The 19795-nt window shown below is 38.7% G+C and overlaps 1 protein-coding gene across 4 annotated transcripts in view; it reads right to left on the bottom strand.

Moving 5' to 3' along the window:
- The window catches only part of Utrn (utrophin), a 506964-nt gene that overhangs the window by 384349 nt on the left and 102820 nt on the right, over positions 1 to 19795 (bottom strand). For all 4 annotated transcript variants that reach the window (XM_005389232.2, XM_005389234.2, XM_005389233.2 and 1 more), the window contains one exon: positions 18294 to 18355. In XM_005389232.2, the coding sequence (XP_005389289.1) occupies positions 18294 to 18355 (62 nt within the window). The remainder of the gene's footprint in view (positions 1 to 18293; positions 18356 to 19795) is intronic.

Here is a 19795-nt window from a genome sequence, read left to right on the forward strand (position 1 = left end):
GCAAAAGCAAGGCTCTAAGGTTAATGTCCAGGATTGCTGCTGCTGCTAATACTACCGATGATGATGATGATGATGACGACAATGACAATGATAATGACAACCAGCCTAGGCCAAACAGCAAATGCTACCACCAGCCCTGCAAAGTACCACCTGGATACAAATGGTGATTTGGGGTTTTGTCCACTAAGAATGGATCAGGAAAATAAACATTTTATAGAGCTGGGTGTGTTGGCACACACCTGTAATCCCAGCACTTGGGAAGCTGAGGCAGGAGGATCACTGTGAGTTCAAGGCCAGCCTGGTCTCTATAGTGAGTTCAAGGCCAGCCAGAACTACACAGCAAGATCCTGTCTCAAAAAGAAGTTTTTTATAAAGGAACAGACAGTACATCACTTGGACTCCTGGCCACGTGGCCTCTGTCAAAACTACCGAAGCCTGTTGTTGCAACAGGAAAGTAGCCACAGACAATATATAAACGAATGAGCCAACTGGAATAACAACTATGTTCCAATAAAACTTTATTTCATGGACACTAGCATTTGAATTTCAAATAATTTCCATATGTCACAAAAACTACATTTTGATCTTTTATAATCACCTAAAATTGTAAAAATAATCATTTTTAACTCACAAGCCATAAGAAATAGTCAACAGAATAGTGAAATGTTCTTAGATAATAACAGCAAAAACTGTGTATCAACTATCTTCTAAGAGACATAAATACTTGGGTGCACTTTTACATGTAGTATTTCATTACAGTAATACTTTAAGGTAAATACCATCAACATGCCCACTTTACAGGTGAGGAATCTGAGACATAAAGATGATTTAACCAGTGAGAAACAGAACAAGAATCTGATCTAATCTGGTTCTAAACCCATGTTCTGAACATCTGTGCTACTGTCACTAAAATCACGAGGGCATACAACTATGACACATAGAGAAGGAAATATTTAATCACTGGGGTTGGGGTGGGACATATTTAACAATTTCCCAAAGAGGGCAACAAGACATGTATCACAATGAAATGAATTCAAAAGAAGACTGTTTTGCCTGGTGCACCACTTTAAAGCGTGTCTGATGTTTTGGTGTTACAGGCTCTAAACATGGAATCTACTCTGGGAAAAAGTTTGGAAATGTCAGAAGTCATCTTTCCATAAAAATAAGAACGGATTCATCCAAACAGTCAAGCTCTTATTTAGATCTTTAAATCTTTGCAGACTTCTTTGCAGATACTTCTTGCACAGAGAGAATACAATGTAATAATTCAATTGAACAAATATTTGGTGAATACTGCTTTTGTGCTTGGCCCTGCAGAAATGCCAAGTTCAGATCACCCTCCCCATTCACAAGAGTTTCCATAGTCTTCCAATAAACACAAAATAGTACAAATGCATACTCTTGAACTTGGAAGACAGATGAGACTTGGGTCCCATTTAACTCTTTTTAGAAGTTTTTTAAAACAGTTTGATACCAGTCCAGATGACATATGCTATCGTCCTGGCCTGACCAGTGTTAGCTGTCCCCAACTGTCCCCTTTCTTTTTTTTTTTTGTTTTTTGTTTTTTGTACCAGGAATCAAACTCAGGACCTTGTGCTTGCCAGGTAGGCGCTATACCACTGAGCTATATCCCTGACCCTGTTCCCCTCTTTCTTCCAGTACTTATTTATACTCTCTTAATACCCATCCTCACCCCCACAGTTTTGACCAAAGGAACCAGCCTGAATACTGCAGCGAGGACATCACCTCTGACAAAAGTGTCAGCAGAACAAAGAAGTGAACTGTCATTGCAACACAGGGAGAAGAGGCCCCCACCACACCCGCAGAACCCAGGACTCCCAGCAGCCAGGTTCCTGGGAGCCGAGGTCCAGTTCCAGCCAAGCATGGCCGTGAGGGAATCAGACTCATTGTTGGCAGAACTTCTAGGTTTTCAAAAGAAGCTGGAAATCTCAATTCATAGGTGTAATCTCCCCATGCTGTATTTGTAATTTCATAAAGCATCGCGCTGAACAATAAATCTTATCTGCAGGCACACCAGGTTACAGAGAGACTAATAAGGAACCACTGCACAGAACACGACCAAATACGGGTAACTACAGAATCATCAACAGTGGGGCCTTTGAAGAACTCATTGGTAAATTCTATAGAGAAACCACACACATACACACACACACACACACACACACACACACCACGGCATCATTAATTGCAGAACTCTATAAACTCCCTCCTCTGCAGTAGCAGGCTCATATTTGCTCAGACCAGAACCATGAGTCAATCCTTATTTCTTCCTTTCCACTCACTCTCCCCTCCAACACATTCCCCAAGCCCTGCCATCCATCCTCCAAAGTACATCCAAATGTGGCCCCTTCTCACGATCCTCACTGCTCCCACGCTACTCCAAACTGCCGTCACTCTTGCCTGAACGCCAGTACCAGTCTAACTGATCTGTTTCTACATAAGATCCAGAATAACTCTAATACTGAGGTGCAGAACACATCATGCCATACTGCTGCTTTAGCGCCACCTTCTCTGTCCCTTGGTCTTGCATTACTCTCCCTCTTTTTCGTATGACTCTAAAATGACAATTATTTTTATGCTAACCTAAGATTTTCTGCAGCAGTAGTCATGGCAATAGAAAAAATAAAAATCTGTAAAATAAGATTAAATATGAAAGTAATATTTAGTATGTCAGTTAGGGTAAGATATTACCCAAGATTCTTTGCACCAACAACCAACAAAGCAGAGACAGAACTGAGACTTGGGTTTTTCAGTCAGGAGAGTAGCAGCACGTCCTCTGTCACGCACTGCACTGACCCTGAGGAGGACTGGGACAAGGACACACAGGCCTTGCCTTCAGGGCTCCAGGAAGCTAAACAGATATAAACAAAGACAGTGCCAGATCAACATGGTGAGCAGGGAGTGACGGGGGACGTTATGAGTCACCTAGATCCTGCCAAAATTGTACCAAGTAACAGATATGGCCTGAGCTGCCTAAGTGCTAACAATCAAGTCACAATGGTTTATATATAATAAGAGTGAAAAGGTAACAGTTTCAAAATGTTTTCAGAACATGTCTGATGATCTTAATAAATCTGAGCTCTCTGACATTGCTTGACTGTTGTTATTAATTTTTGCCACATTTTTAAAAGAGATTTCGCCCATCTACTCAATTTGACATCACCTATTCCTACTGTTCTCTCTCATATATGTATATATATATTGCATATATACACACAAATATACATGGAGAGAATTAGTTACCATAATATCCCAGTATTTATTATCAATTCAAAAATGAAGTTCCAGCATCTGATAGTACACTATAAATTCTACAGTGCATTCTATTCTTGTCCCCTGTATTTGCTTTTTGTAAGAAACTTAGCTTTACTATTCAAAAAGAAATAACTTAGTTTCCCAATATCTTCAAACCAGAATCAAGCTCACCAATCCCAAGTTTCAGGGCTCACACAAGCATAGCACCCTTGTCGGTTCTTATCACTCTGCAAATCTTCTTATTACTCTGGAATCTTCTTCAGATTCCACAGAGCATCAGCAAACCATGTGCAGCACACAATGTGATCTTAGTTAACTGGACTAGATTTACATGTAAATACATTTTCAGAGCATTTTACAACAAAATGTTACTTTTCTCTCAGTGAAGGAGAAAAGCAGCTGAAAACATTTTCACTGTTTCTTCTATTATCTAACTTTTTACAGTGTCTATGTATCACATATAAGAAACAGATGTTTTATTATAAATGGTGCCTCTAGTCAAGATTAAGCAAAATGATAAAATCAGGGTCACCTAAATTATAGAATATGAAACTTCATGAGTGAAAGAGCCCGCATAATCTGCGGTATCTTCTTCTCCGATTCAAGTCCACAGTAACAGACCTAAAGCCACACTGCTTTGGACTGGAAGACAGGAAGCAGGGTGAACAGACGAAATGAGGCCTACGAAGTCCTCAGACACATCGAGAGAGAAAGCAAACCGCAGCTATGCTACCGTCAAACAGCGAGCGCGTGAAAGCGCTTTCTCCTTAGGAATCCAGGGTGGTCAGTACAGGTCCTTAAGACAACTCTCGGTAGAAGCAAGAAGGGAGAGAGAGCATGTGAGGGCCCAGGCACTCAGACTACTGCTGAAACAACCACAGCATGAAGGACCACCATGTGAAACCCACTAGTGCCTGTGCATCTACCCTGCAGCCCGCAAAAGATTATAAAACACATATTAAATCAAACAGTACTTTCCAGGGAATCTTAAATTATGCAGATGAGTAATAGAGCTTTTGCCTTGCTTTCAGAAGGAGAAATAACTGGTGCAGGGATGATGGATAATCATGAGGGGGACCTAGATATAGGCAGGCCAGAGGCAGGGGCCACCTGCGTACTCCATGGACAAATAAGGAGGCCAAGGTCCACAGGCTGAAGAGATACCAACTCCATGCACACAACCAAGGTCTGTAGGCAAATTCAACCAACAGACCTCATTCCTTACATGCATAACTGGCAAAGCAGTGGAAAAGTTCGAAGAGCATAGTTCCTCCAGAGATAGGCTCCTTGGGCCAGGGTGAGACACTAGCAATAGTATCAGAAATGATAATGAAAGGTAAATACAATGAAATTTTCTTTATTTGCTAAAGGAGAGGCAGCTGCACTGACCCTTCCCTCCCTCTAAGCACCTTCTAAAAAACAAACTAGGGGCTGGGGATTTAGCTCAGCGGCAAAGCGCCTGCCTGGCAAGCGCAAGGTCGTGAGTTCGGTTCCCGGTACCGGAGAAAAACCAAAAAAAAAAAAAAAACAAACTAGGCCTAACATCTCAGTCAGTATCAAGTACAGTGCAAAATAAAACCAGCAGGGGCTCACAAATGGACAGGAAGCCACCCCATGGCCATCCATCCATCTTTCCAGGAGACAAATGCTCACTGTTTACTTTTCTACTTTCCAATAGTGTGTGAAATCCTGTCCAGAGTGCTCATGTGAACCCTATCTCACACACACACACACACACACACACACACACTCACACACACTCAAAACTAAGTTGTCTTTGCTCTATTCTATCTTGGTACCAGGCAATCTTTTGTTGGCAAGAATTTGTATTTCCCCAACAGATAACAGCAAAGTCTCAGTTGGGGCTACCTCTCAAGCTGGATGCCTCATGGCTTCTGGACAGCTACCCAGAGACCACATAGCGTAAGGTTTCTTGGATTAGGTAAAGCTGAGGAGGTAAAGCATCTCCTTACTCTGTTTAATAGAGTGTCTTTCCCCCACATCACCTCACCAGCAACCTACTCCTGTGCAGGGTGCCTATCCTTGTACCATCAGACCCCGACCTTGACACTGGAGATCCTGAGATCACAAGAGACCAAGGTAGGTGGCTCTGCTTCCTGTCCCTCTTCTAGGTGAAAGGTGAAGAGTCATTTCCTCTCAGCAGATCAGTTCCAAAACTAATCATGAGCTATACACACTGGACAGACACAACCAAATTTGCTTCACAACTACAAATACCAACAGACTGTGTCAAAATAATGTATTAGGTACTCAATATATGTGTCCAAAGCACAACATGTACAATAACATTTCCACTGGTTTTAACTTTAGCCTGGTGAAACAGTTTTTTTCGAAAGACGAAATGGAATTAAAACAAAACAAAGCTAATCTCAAACGAGGACTGCCAAAACACCTGGAAGCTGATGTTCAAGAATATGGAGTCAACTTTATTGTTTGGCTTTTACAGGCAGTAGTTAATAGACATAATTTACAATTTCAGGCTGGAAGCTCTACTATAGATGCCATTTATCATCACACAGGAAGCTGGCATCTCCTTCATAATACTAAAAGGAAGACTGAACATCTGCAAGTGAAAAAACTGTTTGGATCTACTTTTATTGCATACTCTTCACAGATCTCCCTCCAGCTTTTTCCCCCACTCCTCTTCTTGTGGCTATCAACTTCCAACATGAAAAAAGCAGAAAACAATAGGATACTAACAGCTATGCCCCACAGTCTCCAAAAGGAACACATCAGAATAGCTCTTCATATTGAAACCCATAAAAAATTCAGATTTCCTTATGTTATATCAAGTTAAATTGCAAGGCTGGATTGTAACATATGACGGCTTAGCTCACCTTCCTCTTCAAAAAAGGAGAAAGCAGAAATGTGTCCACACTCCAGCTCAGCATGTTTAATTTTGCATATTCTCTCCCTAACCTTTATTTGTTAAACGTTTTTGTTGAGAATCGCCTCGCCAAACTGACAAAAGAGCTTCTGCCATTTGTAAGTTCTCAGCCCTGCCAGATGAACAGCTCTGAAAGTCCGCCAAAGAAAGCGCAACCTCAAAGCAGAACAAATTTCCCAACAGCAAAGCAACAAGCCCCTGGCTGCCTCCCTTGGGAGACCACCGCTTACAAACCAGAGGCTCTGGAAATTAGATGGATCAAAACACCGGAGTTTTACACGCTCTATGCTACTATAAAGAGGCTTCATGAGCCAATGCTTTTTTCCATTTCTGTTTTAGCACTCTCCAGGGAGATCACAAGTTAAAGGTACTTCATGGGGCTTTATTTAGCATTCCTAAGCAATTATAATCCTATGTTTCACAGCAATGAAACCTATTTCTTAGTAATATAAGGCAAGTAATGATGATCACCTGTGTTTTAGAGCTAAAAGAATGCAAACAAAATGAGCTTAAAAACTGACTAAACTGCACATTCAGAAATGAATGCTTGACTTTTAACTCTTAACTCTGAATACTGTCTTCATAACTTTGCAAAATTCCAGAACCATAATTTATGCTACTCCGTAGTCCTTCCCAGGATACCCAAACTCGAAAGCATTCTGTACCTCTGTGTCATATTAAGGATTTTCAGCAAAAAGAATACATATTTCTCTAGTGAGTGTTACCTACCTATCCTATATTCACATAGAACTAAGAATCAAAAGATGATTTTAGAGTCATATTATTAAATCATCTCAAGCCCTTCCCAAATCTTTTATCAGGGAATGAACTGAGCCAGTTTTAAGCTTTAATTCTTCACTATGAATTAATAGATGGTTTCTAATGAAGAAACATATTGTGTAAAAAAGAGAATGATACCTACTAAATCTAAATAGCTATTTAAAAATTGTTCCAGAAAAGTTCCCAAGAAACCAGACGGAAAATTTGCAAAGCTGGGTTTTTTAGTTTTTATAAATAAATGCAGCAAAAGTCCTGAAATATTACATTCATCTTCATGTAATAACACAATCAATGCAACTTTGAACTCTAATCTACATTTTACTCCAATCACTTTTCAATACAACCATCTCCAGATAGTTCATAGACATATAGTATTAGATACATGAAATGTATGTGTTATAATCAATACTCACTGGTATCTAAAAAACGTCAAAAGCTGTGTCAATGAACAAAATAGTCCCTGCACCCTTGGAGCTTACCTCTATCTGGAAGAGGATACATGCAGTTATCTAAATTATCCTTATACACACTTCAAAGGATAACATTTTCAGAATAGAGAACATAGCTACAATAATCTATGGGCTCAGGAAAGATATCCTTGAGTAAATGACATTTGAGCTCAGGCAAAAAGAAAGGCAAGGGTTCAGCCATAAAAACATGGCGGAAGACGCTGCCCAAAAACCATGGAAGGCCCATGGTGGAGACACAGACAGTGAGGTGAGAGCACAATGAGGAGCTACAGCTATACAAAATGAAATTAAGAGGAGATGGAGGCAACATTTTAGGGCCTAAAATCAAAACATCACATTGTGCATCTTAAATATATACAATTATTTTTATTAAAAAAAACTTAATGGGCAATGGGAAGCCAATGAAAGGTCTTCCAGAAGAGGAAGAAGTAATCAGTTTGCCCTGTGAGATCACTCTAGCTACTCTGTCCAAAATAGAAATGGAGGATGGAAAGGGTGAAACATGGAAAGAAAGAACTAGCTAGTAAGTGATTATACTGGTCCATGTGTTTAAGTAAATTTTTGAAAAACATAAACTCATGATTCTCAACCAAGTAGAACATTAGCCTATTACCCTCTATCAAAGATTTTATTTGGCTCATTAATCAATGAGGAAACCTGTAAAATGTTACAACAGCTCAAAGCACAATTCAAAGAACCACATATCTGCATGTAAAAAAGAAAAACTAAAATAAATTGACAAAAGATGCAAAAACTAGTCTATACAAGGGGCAATAAATCACCTGCACATTGATTAATTTGCTATAAATATGAATCATTTGCATCATCTATTTTCTACAATTTACAGAATTATAGAGTAGATCCAAAGGAAAGACAGAGATAACCCACATGGCTGGCTAGGCAAGATACTCTAATGTTTCTTAACCATTTTAAAGTCTGCCACAAGTTTTCTTAACACAAAGAATAGTTACTTGGAAAGAAAGATTTCAGTAAGGGCGGAGAGAAGTGGACATTCTGTGTGTGTGTGTGTGTGTGTGTGTGTGTGTGTGTGTGTGTGTGTATGTTCAGATTTATAAGACTTGCTGTTTAATTAAACCTTGGGATGGGGAGGGGGCCACAAAGAAAATGCCTAGAGAGATGTCTGCTTTCAAACAAATTTCTAACTTCGGTAAAGATGGTGAACTGGTGAGCAGCAGAGAAAGAGCTCTCCTAGATTTGGGGTCCAGACACTGGAATACAGCAACATGAGGAAGAGAAGAAGGAGGGAAGTGGTCATAGGATCCAGGGAAAAACTGAAGTGAGAATTAAAGCCTATAGGGAGAGTGAAGAGAGAGATGGGAATGAAAAAGAAAGCAGTGGCAGGCAGTGTTTTCTCCCTGAACACAGACTTGCTGTATGGGAGGGGCTGCTTGAACCTGCAGATAAACAGTGATTATGAGCAAACCCAGAAACCTCCATAGAGAAAGTCACCAATGGAACAGAGCAGTGGACACAGCGAACTGCAGTAGCTGGTGAGTTATTTGCATTCAGACATACCCCAGAAGAGGGCAACTGCCCCATAGCCATCTTGGAGAAGGGCCAACTGAACTTAGAACAGCTGCAGGCCAGCTCCATCTAGAGGATCTCAGTGACAGGGTCAGGGAGCCACGTTAAAATCAGCAGGGAGCAGAGTTCAAGCTGACAGGAGGCACGTATCTCATTGCAGCCTCACAGCCAGAAACCACTCTGAACTTCAGTGGAACTAAAGGAGCAGGCTTACTGGAATTATCCACTACTCCACCAGAAAGCTACACAGCTGGCTTGCTGGGATCAATCAACTTGAATCTGGACTCTGTCTGCCCAATATCTACGAGTGATAGCAGATATAACCCTTGAAGTAGACTTTTATTTTCTTTTTTTTTCCTGTCTTTTCTTTTTCCACTTTTGTTTGTTTTTTTCTCGATTGTTTATTCTTGTCTTTCTATAGGTATGAACACAGTTTCTAGTTTTGTTTTTGTTGCTGTTGTTCTATTCTGTTCTTATTTTTATTGCTTCCTTCTCTCTTTCCCTCCTATCTTCTTCACCAGTTTCCCAAACTTTTGTAATCTTCCTTTGTCCTCTAGTCTTGCTTCTAATCTCTTCCTCTTCTTCTATTTTTCTCTTTATTTCCTAAATACCCCTTTTAAATTTTTTTCCCCTGAGGGTAAAATTGCCATATTGGGGACTTATTTACTGGTATAATTTTCTAGTTCATTTTAAATTTTGTTATATAACTACAAATCTAATTCACATGGTTAAAGGTAACAAATTGATAGTTACCACAATTTGCCATTTTTTAGGCTGTAGTTGATGCTATCGTTCTTGCTAATTTTACCACTTTAGCCAACGTGAGATAATTGTTCTAATCAGTTGTTCTTCCTGGTATACCAAGACTGAGATTGCCTAAGGATCATAAACAATACTATAGGCCAGTGTCAAAGAAGTAGGGGCTGGGCCAAGAAGGCAGGAAGTTCTCATCCTCAATAAACTGAAAAGGTAGGATCTTGCAATAGACTCAAACCCAAAATCCAGCTACAGCTGGAAGACAACTCTGAGAAGAAGTCATTTTCCTAAGGGTCCAAACACTAGGGATAAAGATAAAGATAAAAGCTGTTGGGCATAAGTAATTTACAAGCTTCAACCCAGAAATTAAACTAAAAAAAAATAATAGAAAATGAGAAGGCACTTAAAATGCAATCCCAGTTCACCAAAGGCAAACCCAGGGGGCAATGAAGAGGAACAATTTGAAAACCACCCACCGGGACTCTCTGAAGTGGTAACAGCTGAAAAAACAAAGCAGATGAACAAAGCTCTAGAAAAAATGAAATCAGAAATAATTTCTCCAATAATAGAGACACAGAGACCATAACAAAAGACATGCTTAATGACTCTAGAGCAGATACAGACAAAAAAATAAAGAAGCTTAAGAAAATGATGGAACAAATGAACAGCAACCTATGAAACAGATTCAAAAAGATATCTAGGAGATTAAAAATTGAAAGTATATGCATCAGAATAAACCAATATAAGGACAGAATATCCAGCATAGAAAATAGGATTACACCTAGCAATCATGAAAAGAAAGATTTCTTAAAATAACAAGGGACCACTAGAAATCAATCCAGAAGCTGCTGAATGATGCAAAGAATAATAATACAGTGATGAGAGCCAATAAAAAAGCAGGCGAGAGTACAAATGACATTAAAAACCTGTTCACAGAAGTAATGGCAGAAAACTTCCCAAGGAGAAAAAAAAGAATGACATACAGATAATGAGGCATACAGCACTCCAATCAATTAGTCATGATCAGAAAAACATCTACAGTTGGGCATATCATAGTCAAGATTTCAGAAATTCCACACAGCAACAGAATATAAAAAATAGAGAACAGAAACAAATCACCTATAGGACAAGCCCATCAGAATCACAGAAGACTTCTCAATACACACCCCCAGGTCAAAGAGAGCTTGGAGTGAAGTATTTCAAGCTCTGAAAGAAAACAACCTCCAACCCAGATTGATGTACCCCACAAAACTATCTTTCAAAACTGATGGAGAAATAAGATACTTCCATGACAAAGAATAATTGAGGAAATTCTTGAATGCCAAACCAGCCTTCTAAAATGTTCTGAAGGATATTCTAGAAAGAGATAACAGGGATTACAACTTCATGAACCCCAACAGAATAAATCCGCCAGGCATGTCAAGCAATTAAACAGAGGAAGAAAAAAGGGAGCCAACAACAGGGAAATAACATGGCAAGGATAAGTCAATACATATTGGTTATAACCATCAATGTTAATGGTCTTAATAAAGCAATGAAAAGAAACCAACCAGCAGAATGGATCAAGAAGCAAGATCCAATAATATGGTGCATACAAGAAACACATTTAATTCAAAAAGAAATTTAAGGACTGAAAGTCAAAGGATGGAAAACAATACTCCATGCAACAGGAAAAAAACAAAGGTAGTTATGCTATTTGCGGACAATGTGGACTTCAAGGCAAGACTGAGTAGGAGACACAAAGAAGCTCACTACATCCTTATAAAGGGAGCAATCAAAGAGGTAGAGATAACAATCATAGATATATATGCACCAAGTATCAGTGTACCCAACTAGACAAAACAAATATTAACATATGTGAAAAATCAAATAAGCACTAATGAACTGTAATGGAGGACTTGAATACCATACTGCTACAAATAGATCAGCTAGACAAAGTCTCAAAAATGGAATATTAGAACTGAACCAAACTTTTGAATAAATAGACTTAGTAAATGTCTACAGACTGTTTCACCACAAAACATCAGAATACACATTTTTTCTCAGCTGTACATGGGACATCCTCCAAATTAGACCACATACTAGCTTACAGAAGATGCTTAAGTAAATGCAAAGGAACTGAAATTACCCCATGCATATTATCAGACCTTAGTGCAATGAAATTGAAAATCAATGGCAAAAGAAACCACAAGAACTTGATAAACACATGGAAATTAAGTAACACCCTCCTGAATAACCAGTGGGTCACAGATGAAATTAAAGAAGAAATCAGACAGTTTCTACAAATAAAGAAAAAATGACAATACAACATACTGGAAATTATGGGATACACTGAAAGCAGTCCTATGAAGGACATTTATAGTGGTGAATACCCGTATCAGGAAAATAGAGTGAGCTCAAATACACAACCTAATGTTGAACCTCAAGTTTCTAGAAAAAGAACAGTAACTCAAGCCAAAAGCTTGTAAAAGTGAGGAAATTACAAAGATCAAAGCAGAAATTTATGCAATGCAGGCTAAGAAAACAATGCAAAGAATCAATGAATTGAAGAGTTGGTTCTTTGAAAGATTAAATAAAACTGACAAGCCTTTAGCCAACCTTATCAAAAAAGAAAGAAAGAAAGAAAGAAAGAAAGAAAGAAAGAAAGAAAGAAAGAAAAAAAGAAAGAAAGAAAGAAAGAAAGGATTTGAATCAATGCAATTAGGAATGAAAAGGATGACATCACAATAGATCCTGTAGAAATCCAGAAGATCATCAATACCTAGAACATCTATTCTAATAAGATGGAAAACATAGAAGAAATGGACAGATTCCTAGATATATAGAAATTACCAATCACCAAGGCTGAATCACTGTTAAATTCTACAAGAAATTTAGAATTATACTTCTCAAACTCTTTAGTGAAATTGAAGGGGAAGTAATAATCCCAATTCACTCCTGTTAAACAACCATTGCCCTCATAGTAAAACCAGAGAAGGATCCCACCAAAAAAAAGAACTATGGGCCAATCTCCCTAATGAACACAGATGCAAAAATTCTCAATAAAATACTGCCAAACAGAAGGCTGCTAGATTATATACCATGACCAAGTAGAAGTCATTCTAGGGATATAGGGGATGGTTCAACATATGTGAGTCAATAAACATAATACACCATATTAACAAAGCCAAGGACAAAAATCACATGATCATCTCAATAGATGCAGAAAAAGCATCTGACAAAGTCCAACAACCATTCATGATAAAAATCCTACAGAAAAGTGGAATAGATCATCTTTATCTCAATCTGATAAAAAGCCATCTATGACAAATCAACACCCAACATCATACTAAATGGCCAAAACTGAAAGCTTTCACTATAAAATCAGGAACAAGTTAAGGATGCCTACTATCACTGGTCATATTCAATAAAGTTCTGGAAACATTAGCCAAAGCAATTACACAAAGAAAGAAATAAAAGGAATATAGATAGGGAAGAAAGACATCAAATTATGATTTTTTGCAGATGGCATGATACTCTAAATAGAAAAGCCCAAAAACTCCACCACAAGACTCCTAGATTTAATAAACAAATTCAGTAGCGTAGCTGGATCCAAAGTCAATACTTAAAAATCAACAGTCTTACCTGTACACAAACAATAAATTCACTAAGAGAGAAAGGGAAATGACAAATTTCACAATAGCATCCCCAAAAATGAAATAGCTAGGAATCAATCTAAGGAAGTAAAAGACCTCTACATTGAAAACTATAGTATTCTCAAAATGGAGATTGAAGAGGATATCAAAAAATGGAAAGATATCCTTGTTCTTGGGTAGACAGAACCAATACACTGAAAACAGCCATACTCCCAAAATTTTTATACAGATTTATGCAATCTCAATAAAAAATTACAAGAGGATATCTCACAGAATTTGAGAAATCAATCCTAAAATTCATTTGGAACCAGAAGAGACACAGACTAGCAAAGGCAAATCCGGGCAACAAAGGCAAAACAGGAACCAACATAATCCATGACCTGAAATTATACTGCAAAGCTATTGTGATTAAAAGCAGCCTGGTACTGACAAAAAAACAGACCCAAGGATCAATGGAAGGGATTAGAACATTCAGAAACAACTCCAGACATACTCAGCCACCTTATCTTTGACAAAGGAGCCAGCCAAACACCTTCACTGGAACAAAGATAGACTAATAAATGCTGCTAGAAAAATGGGCTTTCTACATGCCAATAAATAAACCTAAACCCATGTATTTCACTACGCACTAAACTAAAATCCAAATGGATCAAAGATCTAAATACTAAAACAGAAACATTAAATCTTCTGGCAGATAGAATAAATAGAATTCTTGAAGACAGGTGTAGGCAAAGACGTTATGAACAAAACCCCAATCACTCAGAAAATATCACAAAGAATCAACAACTGAGATCTCACCTTATTTAAAAGCTTTTGCACAGCAAGAGAAACTGCCAACAGTGTAAATAAACAACTCACTGTGTGAGAAAACAATTTGCTAGTTGTTCCTCAGATGAAGGACTACCATCTAGAATATGTAAATAACTCAAAAAAATCAGATACCCCAAATTTAAAGACCCAAATCCAAAAATGGGTAACTGAGATGAATACACACTTCTCAGATGAAGAAGATGAAAAAGCAAATAAATATATTAAAAATTATTCAAATCACTGGTCATTTGAGAGGTGCAAATTAAAACAATGTTGAGATTCTACCTCACTCCAGAAACAGTGGCTGTTATCAAGAAATCAGGAACCCTTCTCCACGGTTGGTGGGCATGTAGACTGGTGCAACCACTGTGGAAATCAGTGCAAAGATTCCACAAAAAACTAAAACTACAGGTTCCACTTCACCCAGCTATTCCTCGTCTTGGTATCTTCCCAAAAGAATTAAAAGCATCATACCACAGTGATATATGCACACCCATGTTTACAGCAGCACAGTTTATAATAACTAAATGTTGGAAACAACCCAAATGCCCATCAACCAATGAATGGATAAAGAAGATGTGTTTTTTTTTAATACAATGCAGTACTATTCAGCCATAAAGAAGGACAAACTTGAGACATTTCTAGGTAAATGGGTGCACCTTGAGACCACCCTCAAGAGAAATAAATGAGACACACATGTTCAAATATTGCATGGCTTCTCTGGTGTAAGATACCAAAACTATAAATAAGGGTCAAAATGTAGAACTGATATTGTGAAATGGGAAAAAATCCTCAAGAAGGGGAACCAGGAAAGGTGGCAGGGGCAAGGGAGAAGGGAAAAGGAAAAAGAGAAAAGAAGAAAAGTATGGAAAGGAAACTTTTGTAAATGAGGGGAAGAGGAGTTGAAGGACAAATAGGGGAATGGGAAAAAAAATAACCAAGCTATATCAGCTACAGGTACAAATTTCCTGTGATGAATGTAATTATTATGTATACCTAAAATGTACCAATAAATTTTATTAACTAAAAAATAAAATAAATTAACAAACAAATTTCTACATGGCAAAAGATGGCATGTATTCTTGTTTGGATTTCACAGCCCAGCAAAGCAGGAGGTCGTGGAATAATCATGGTGGTGGTTGGGATGGAGTGTCAATTTGGTTGGCTTTGAGATTCACCCAAGGCATTGTGGAAGCACACTTCCGGCTCTGGATGGGTCATGGAGGCATGGCCTTGGGGCCTCTGTCTGCTCCTCTGCTCCTTGCTCTCTGGCATTCTTCACATGGCGTCCCAGGGCCATGAACTAAACATCTTTGCTCCGTCACACACTTATGCCATGCATTTTATGATAATCCTGACCACAGACTGTGTGAGCTTAGTTAAACTTCTCCTCCTTTACACTGTGTGTGTCAGGTCCCATATCCCAACAACAGGAAAGCTGACTAAAAAAATTCTCTTTCAAAGTCCAGCACAATAGAGCAAAAGATGTGGACTTTTAAAAAAGGAAACAAAACTAATTCCCTTCAACAGGAGTTTTACTTTTGTGCGAGCTTCTGGATTACCTGGTGACACCATGCAAAAATACAATTTTTCTCCAGCTCAGCAAGGGCCAAGTCACATGGAAATCTACAGAAATATCCCTGTTTGGAAACATCCTCCCTTATGAATGTCCTCCCTATGAACAATGGGAGCAGCCCAATGTACACAATGAAGGCAGTCAGAAGGATGAGGAAGTGGGGCTGGGGATTTAGCTCAGTGGCACAGCGCCTGCCTGGCAAGCACGAGGTCACGAGTTTGATTCCCAGGACTGGAAAAAAAAAAAAAAAGAAGGACGAGCAAGAGAATGTGGAGATAGCTTCACGTCACTACTATAACCCCTGCATCTCACTGGATCCAAATCCTCAGCATTTCTTAGATAAATTCCTTCTAGACTGATTTCTTACTAGAAGTGATCTGAAAGACAATTTTCAAAGTATCCTACTTTTGATGCTTTTTCTTCAGACAAAACAAGGTTTTAGCTTCTGTGTCATATTGCAGAATGAGAATATTTACTAAATATGATAGAAATTGGTAGGCACTTTCTACTTTCTTGGTCAGACTCCTAAGCATCCAGGGACAAATAATTTACATGAGGATAAAGTCCACATTTCTCTGACAATATAATATATATATTATAAATGTACAAAGTTAAGTTGTAAGTTCATTTAATAAGCTACTGTGGTTCTACTGCATTTTGGGTTCTTTGGGTCTCTGAGGATGTCAACGATCCACTGTAAACACTACAAAATATGTTTACAGTATTTTCTCAGTTGTCATCACTATTACCCTACACACCCCCTTCTGTGTTTAATGCACTGCACACTTCTCTCCATTTAAAAAGGTAGATACAAAAGTAATACACTCAGTTTCAGATGTTTCTTGAACATCTGAACATGTCTACTAAAGAAAACAATGCTTTCTTTTTTTTAGTTTTTTTTCCGGTACCGGCAATCGAACTCACAACCTTGCGCTTGCCAGGCAGGCGCTGTGCCACTGAGCTAAATCCCCAGCCCCCAATGCTTTCAAATTCATCAACAAAATGAATTCCAAAGCAGTTCTTCCTTTATGAGTAAATTAAGCTGCTAAAAATTGCAGCTGCTTCACATGTTCTATGTAGAGAATGACCATGTTATATGTTATTACAGCCAGGATGGATAATCCTACCACCATGAGCAATCACAAGACCACTACCATAAACTCCTCATAGCCGACCTCTAAGTTCCTAAAATGAGAGTTGTTCAGAACACAACCACAAGCAGATCCCAAAGTTCTGAATAATGCAAAGTCCAAACATGTTGCTGTGCCTCTAGGATAAAGCAATTTTAAAAGTACCCCCTAAATCCCCTGCCTCTGTTTTAGAATAATCCTATATATAAAATCACCAATTTCACAAACACTTCTGTATTTTTATTCTCTACATTATTAACTCATCTGTTTTCACCTTCCTTATATTGTCACAGGCAAGATAAAAAGTCCTTCAACAAAACCCAGGAAACACTGCTATTCACTAATCAAATATAAATATTAGGATGTGGAGCAGTATTTTTTAAGAAAGGGGTCTCGCTATTTTTCCCGGTTATTCCCCAACTCACGGGCTAAGCAATCCTCCTGCCTCAGCCGCCTATGTGGCTGGCACTATAGGTAGGCACCACTTCACTCAGCTTAACAGATACTGGGTAATTTTTTTAAATTATGCTGCTACTGAAGGTAACAATAAAACATCCTCATTTTTTCCTCAAAGAAATACCCATGTATATTTTCCTGATCTTCACAGCTTTCTTAAATAAGAAGTTAAAAACATAAATATTAAGTAGCTTTCATACTATTTAAAGAACACAACGGTGTTTATTCAAGAAACTGCTATTTTTCATCTTACTGTCATAGTCCTACAATCAATGAACCTGAAGACTCCTCCCCTCCTTGACTGAGTGGACAAGATTTCTACTTAAATATCAATGGAAAATCATATCCAAAACACATCTGAAAAGACCACTGCTAATTCCTCACTTCAAGTCTTAAGAAAATATTGATCAAAGTATTGATTATGTTCCAAGTGGTTAAAAATGCTGGGAAAGAACAGCTCTTCAGAGGCAAAAATGAGGAATGGTGTAAGAAGAGCCTCCAAAGGCCGTATAAACATTGGCAACCTCCACAGAATGAAAAGTTGGAAATACAGTTGCACTGTACATAAAGGCTACCTGCATAATAATTTGTTTTTAACTATGCAAAGTGAAATAATCATCTTTTTTAGCTAAGGGAACCCCAAATTTTCCCAATGGTACATTCATTTTCTAAATGTACCGCTGATTCACAGAATCAAAAGTAACAAACTATTGGCTTAGGTAAGTGGAGAATGCCAGGCAAAAATGAAAAGCATCACAAAAAGTGTTCACATCAGAATTTCCATGTAAACAGGCTTTCAAAGGAAGTAGAGGAAGAATACATGCATCTTCATATTGTGGTACTGTCTGTTAGGTCGCATTCCCGGGAGATCCTGGCTGCACTTCCAACCAAACTCCACCAACCACAGCAAAGTAGGCAAATCACCAGGAAGTTCTAGAAAGTCTTGGTTACCTTTGAAAATCGAGCATTTATCCATTTGGTAAACGTTTTCTTCTGCACGTCATTGTGTTCATCTGTGGGAAGGAAGCAGAGAGATGCATGTGAGCATTTGTATCATGCACATATGTACTAAGCTCACCCCCATCCGGGGGACTTTAGCACAGCCCTATCAGTACAGCTCACAAGGCACTGTGGTGCCGGGCCAAGGAAGAATTTTCTGACTCATCATTGCCAGAGCCCACCAAAGCCTGGAGCAGAGAAGACCCTGACACCTGGTCCGAGGCACCTGGCCGCCTCTCCTAAAGACCAGCTAAAACCCAGGACTTAGGAATAGAATCACAACCTCACTTTCTGTTACTCATAATACTTCCAGCTTCATTTTAAGTAAAATGTCAAACATGATCAACATTTTAGCATGTTCAAAATTTTAAAAATCAAAGTTACCCTGTAGAAACTAAGCACTTTATAAATTCCTCCATTTTTCATGGAGGTTTTATACTCTCCAGAACAAAGAGGAGTCTACAGTTGGTAGTTGTATAACCCATTTTCCTACAGGAAGACTGACATAAGGTCATAATGACAGTCTTTATATAACCACTTATAGGTAGAGAAAGCAGAAGAGTATAAAAATATTACCAACAAGCTGGGTGTGGTGGTATATGCCTGCACCCGGATGGCTGAGGCAGAAGAATCATGAGTTCAAGGCCAGCCTGGACTATACAGTAAGGTCAATATCCCCAAAACAAAAAACCAACAGACAGAAACACTGCCAGCTCTGATTTTGATTTATAATCATTATGCAAATCATAGCAAATGAAAATTGACCTCCAAAAGCTAAAGAACAATGAGCTTGAAAACAAGCAAAGTGAAGTTTTAGGTGAAAGGATATCATGTGATATAATAAAAATGGCAAAGGGACTTAAACCAAACAGATCATATCCTGATCCACTTATTATGTGACCATGGGTAGGTAAATCACCATAATGTCTCCAAGACTCACAGTTCTCATCCTTGAAACGGAAGTACATACCACCTAGTATGTGAGGGTATTGTGAAGATCACAAAGATACGTGGAAATCATTTTAAAAGAGCTGGTCTTCAGCTACTATTGCCATTGTTGTTACAGCATTGTTGGGGAAACTGAAACTTGTCAACTGACAACCCCCTCTTTTCCAGTCCTAATAAGCTTCACTTGTTATCTCAATCCCCAGCCTGCTGGAGGAGGCCACCCAGGTGTGCAGAGCTGTAAACCTGTCGCCTCTGAGTAACTGCCTTTGCTCTGCTTCTGTAATTTAGCTTGCTTACCTTTTCCCTCCACAATCCCTATACAAGCTCTCCCCAGGCTCAGGGCTCGGACCTTGGAGTGCTGAACTCTTCTGACCCTGCTAGCTTGCTTCCCTCCACTTCTCTGAGTGCCATGCAGTCTTTTCACCGCCAGTGAACCTAAAGTTGCTACAACACTATGAGTGTGAACAAGGCAGATAAACACATGTGCACTTGACCCTTTGTTACTT

The sequence above is a fragment of the Chinchilla lanigera genome, unplaced genomic scaffold (genome assembly GCF_000276665.1).
Source record: "Chinchilla lanigera isolate Chin_1 unplaced genomic scaffold, ChiLan1.0 scaffold00035, whole genome shotgun sequence".
Classification (NCBI taxonomy): Eukaryota; Metazoa; Chordata; class Mammalia; order Rodentia; family Chinchillidae; genus Chinchilla; species Chinchilla lanigera.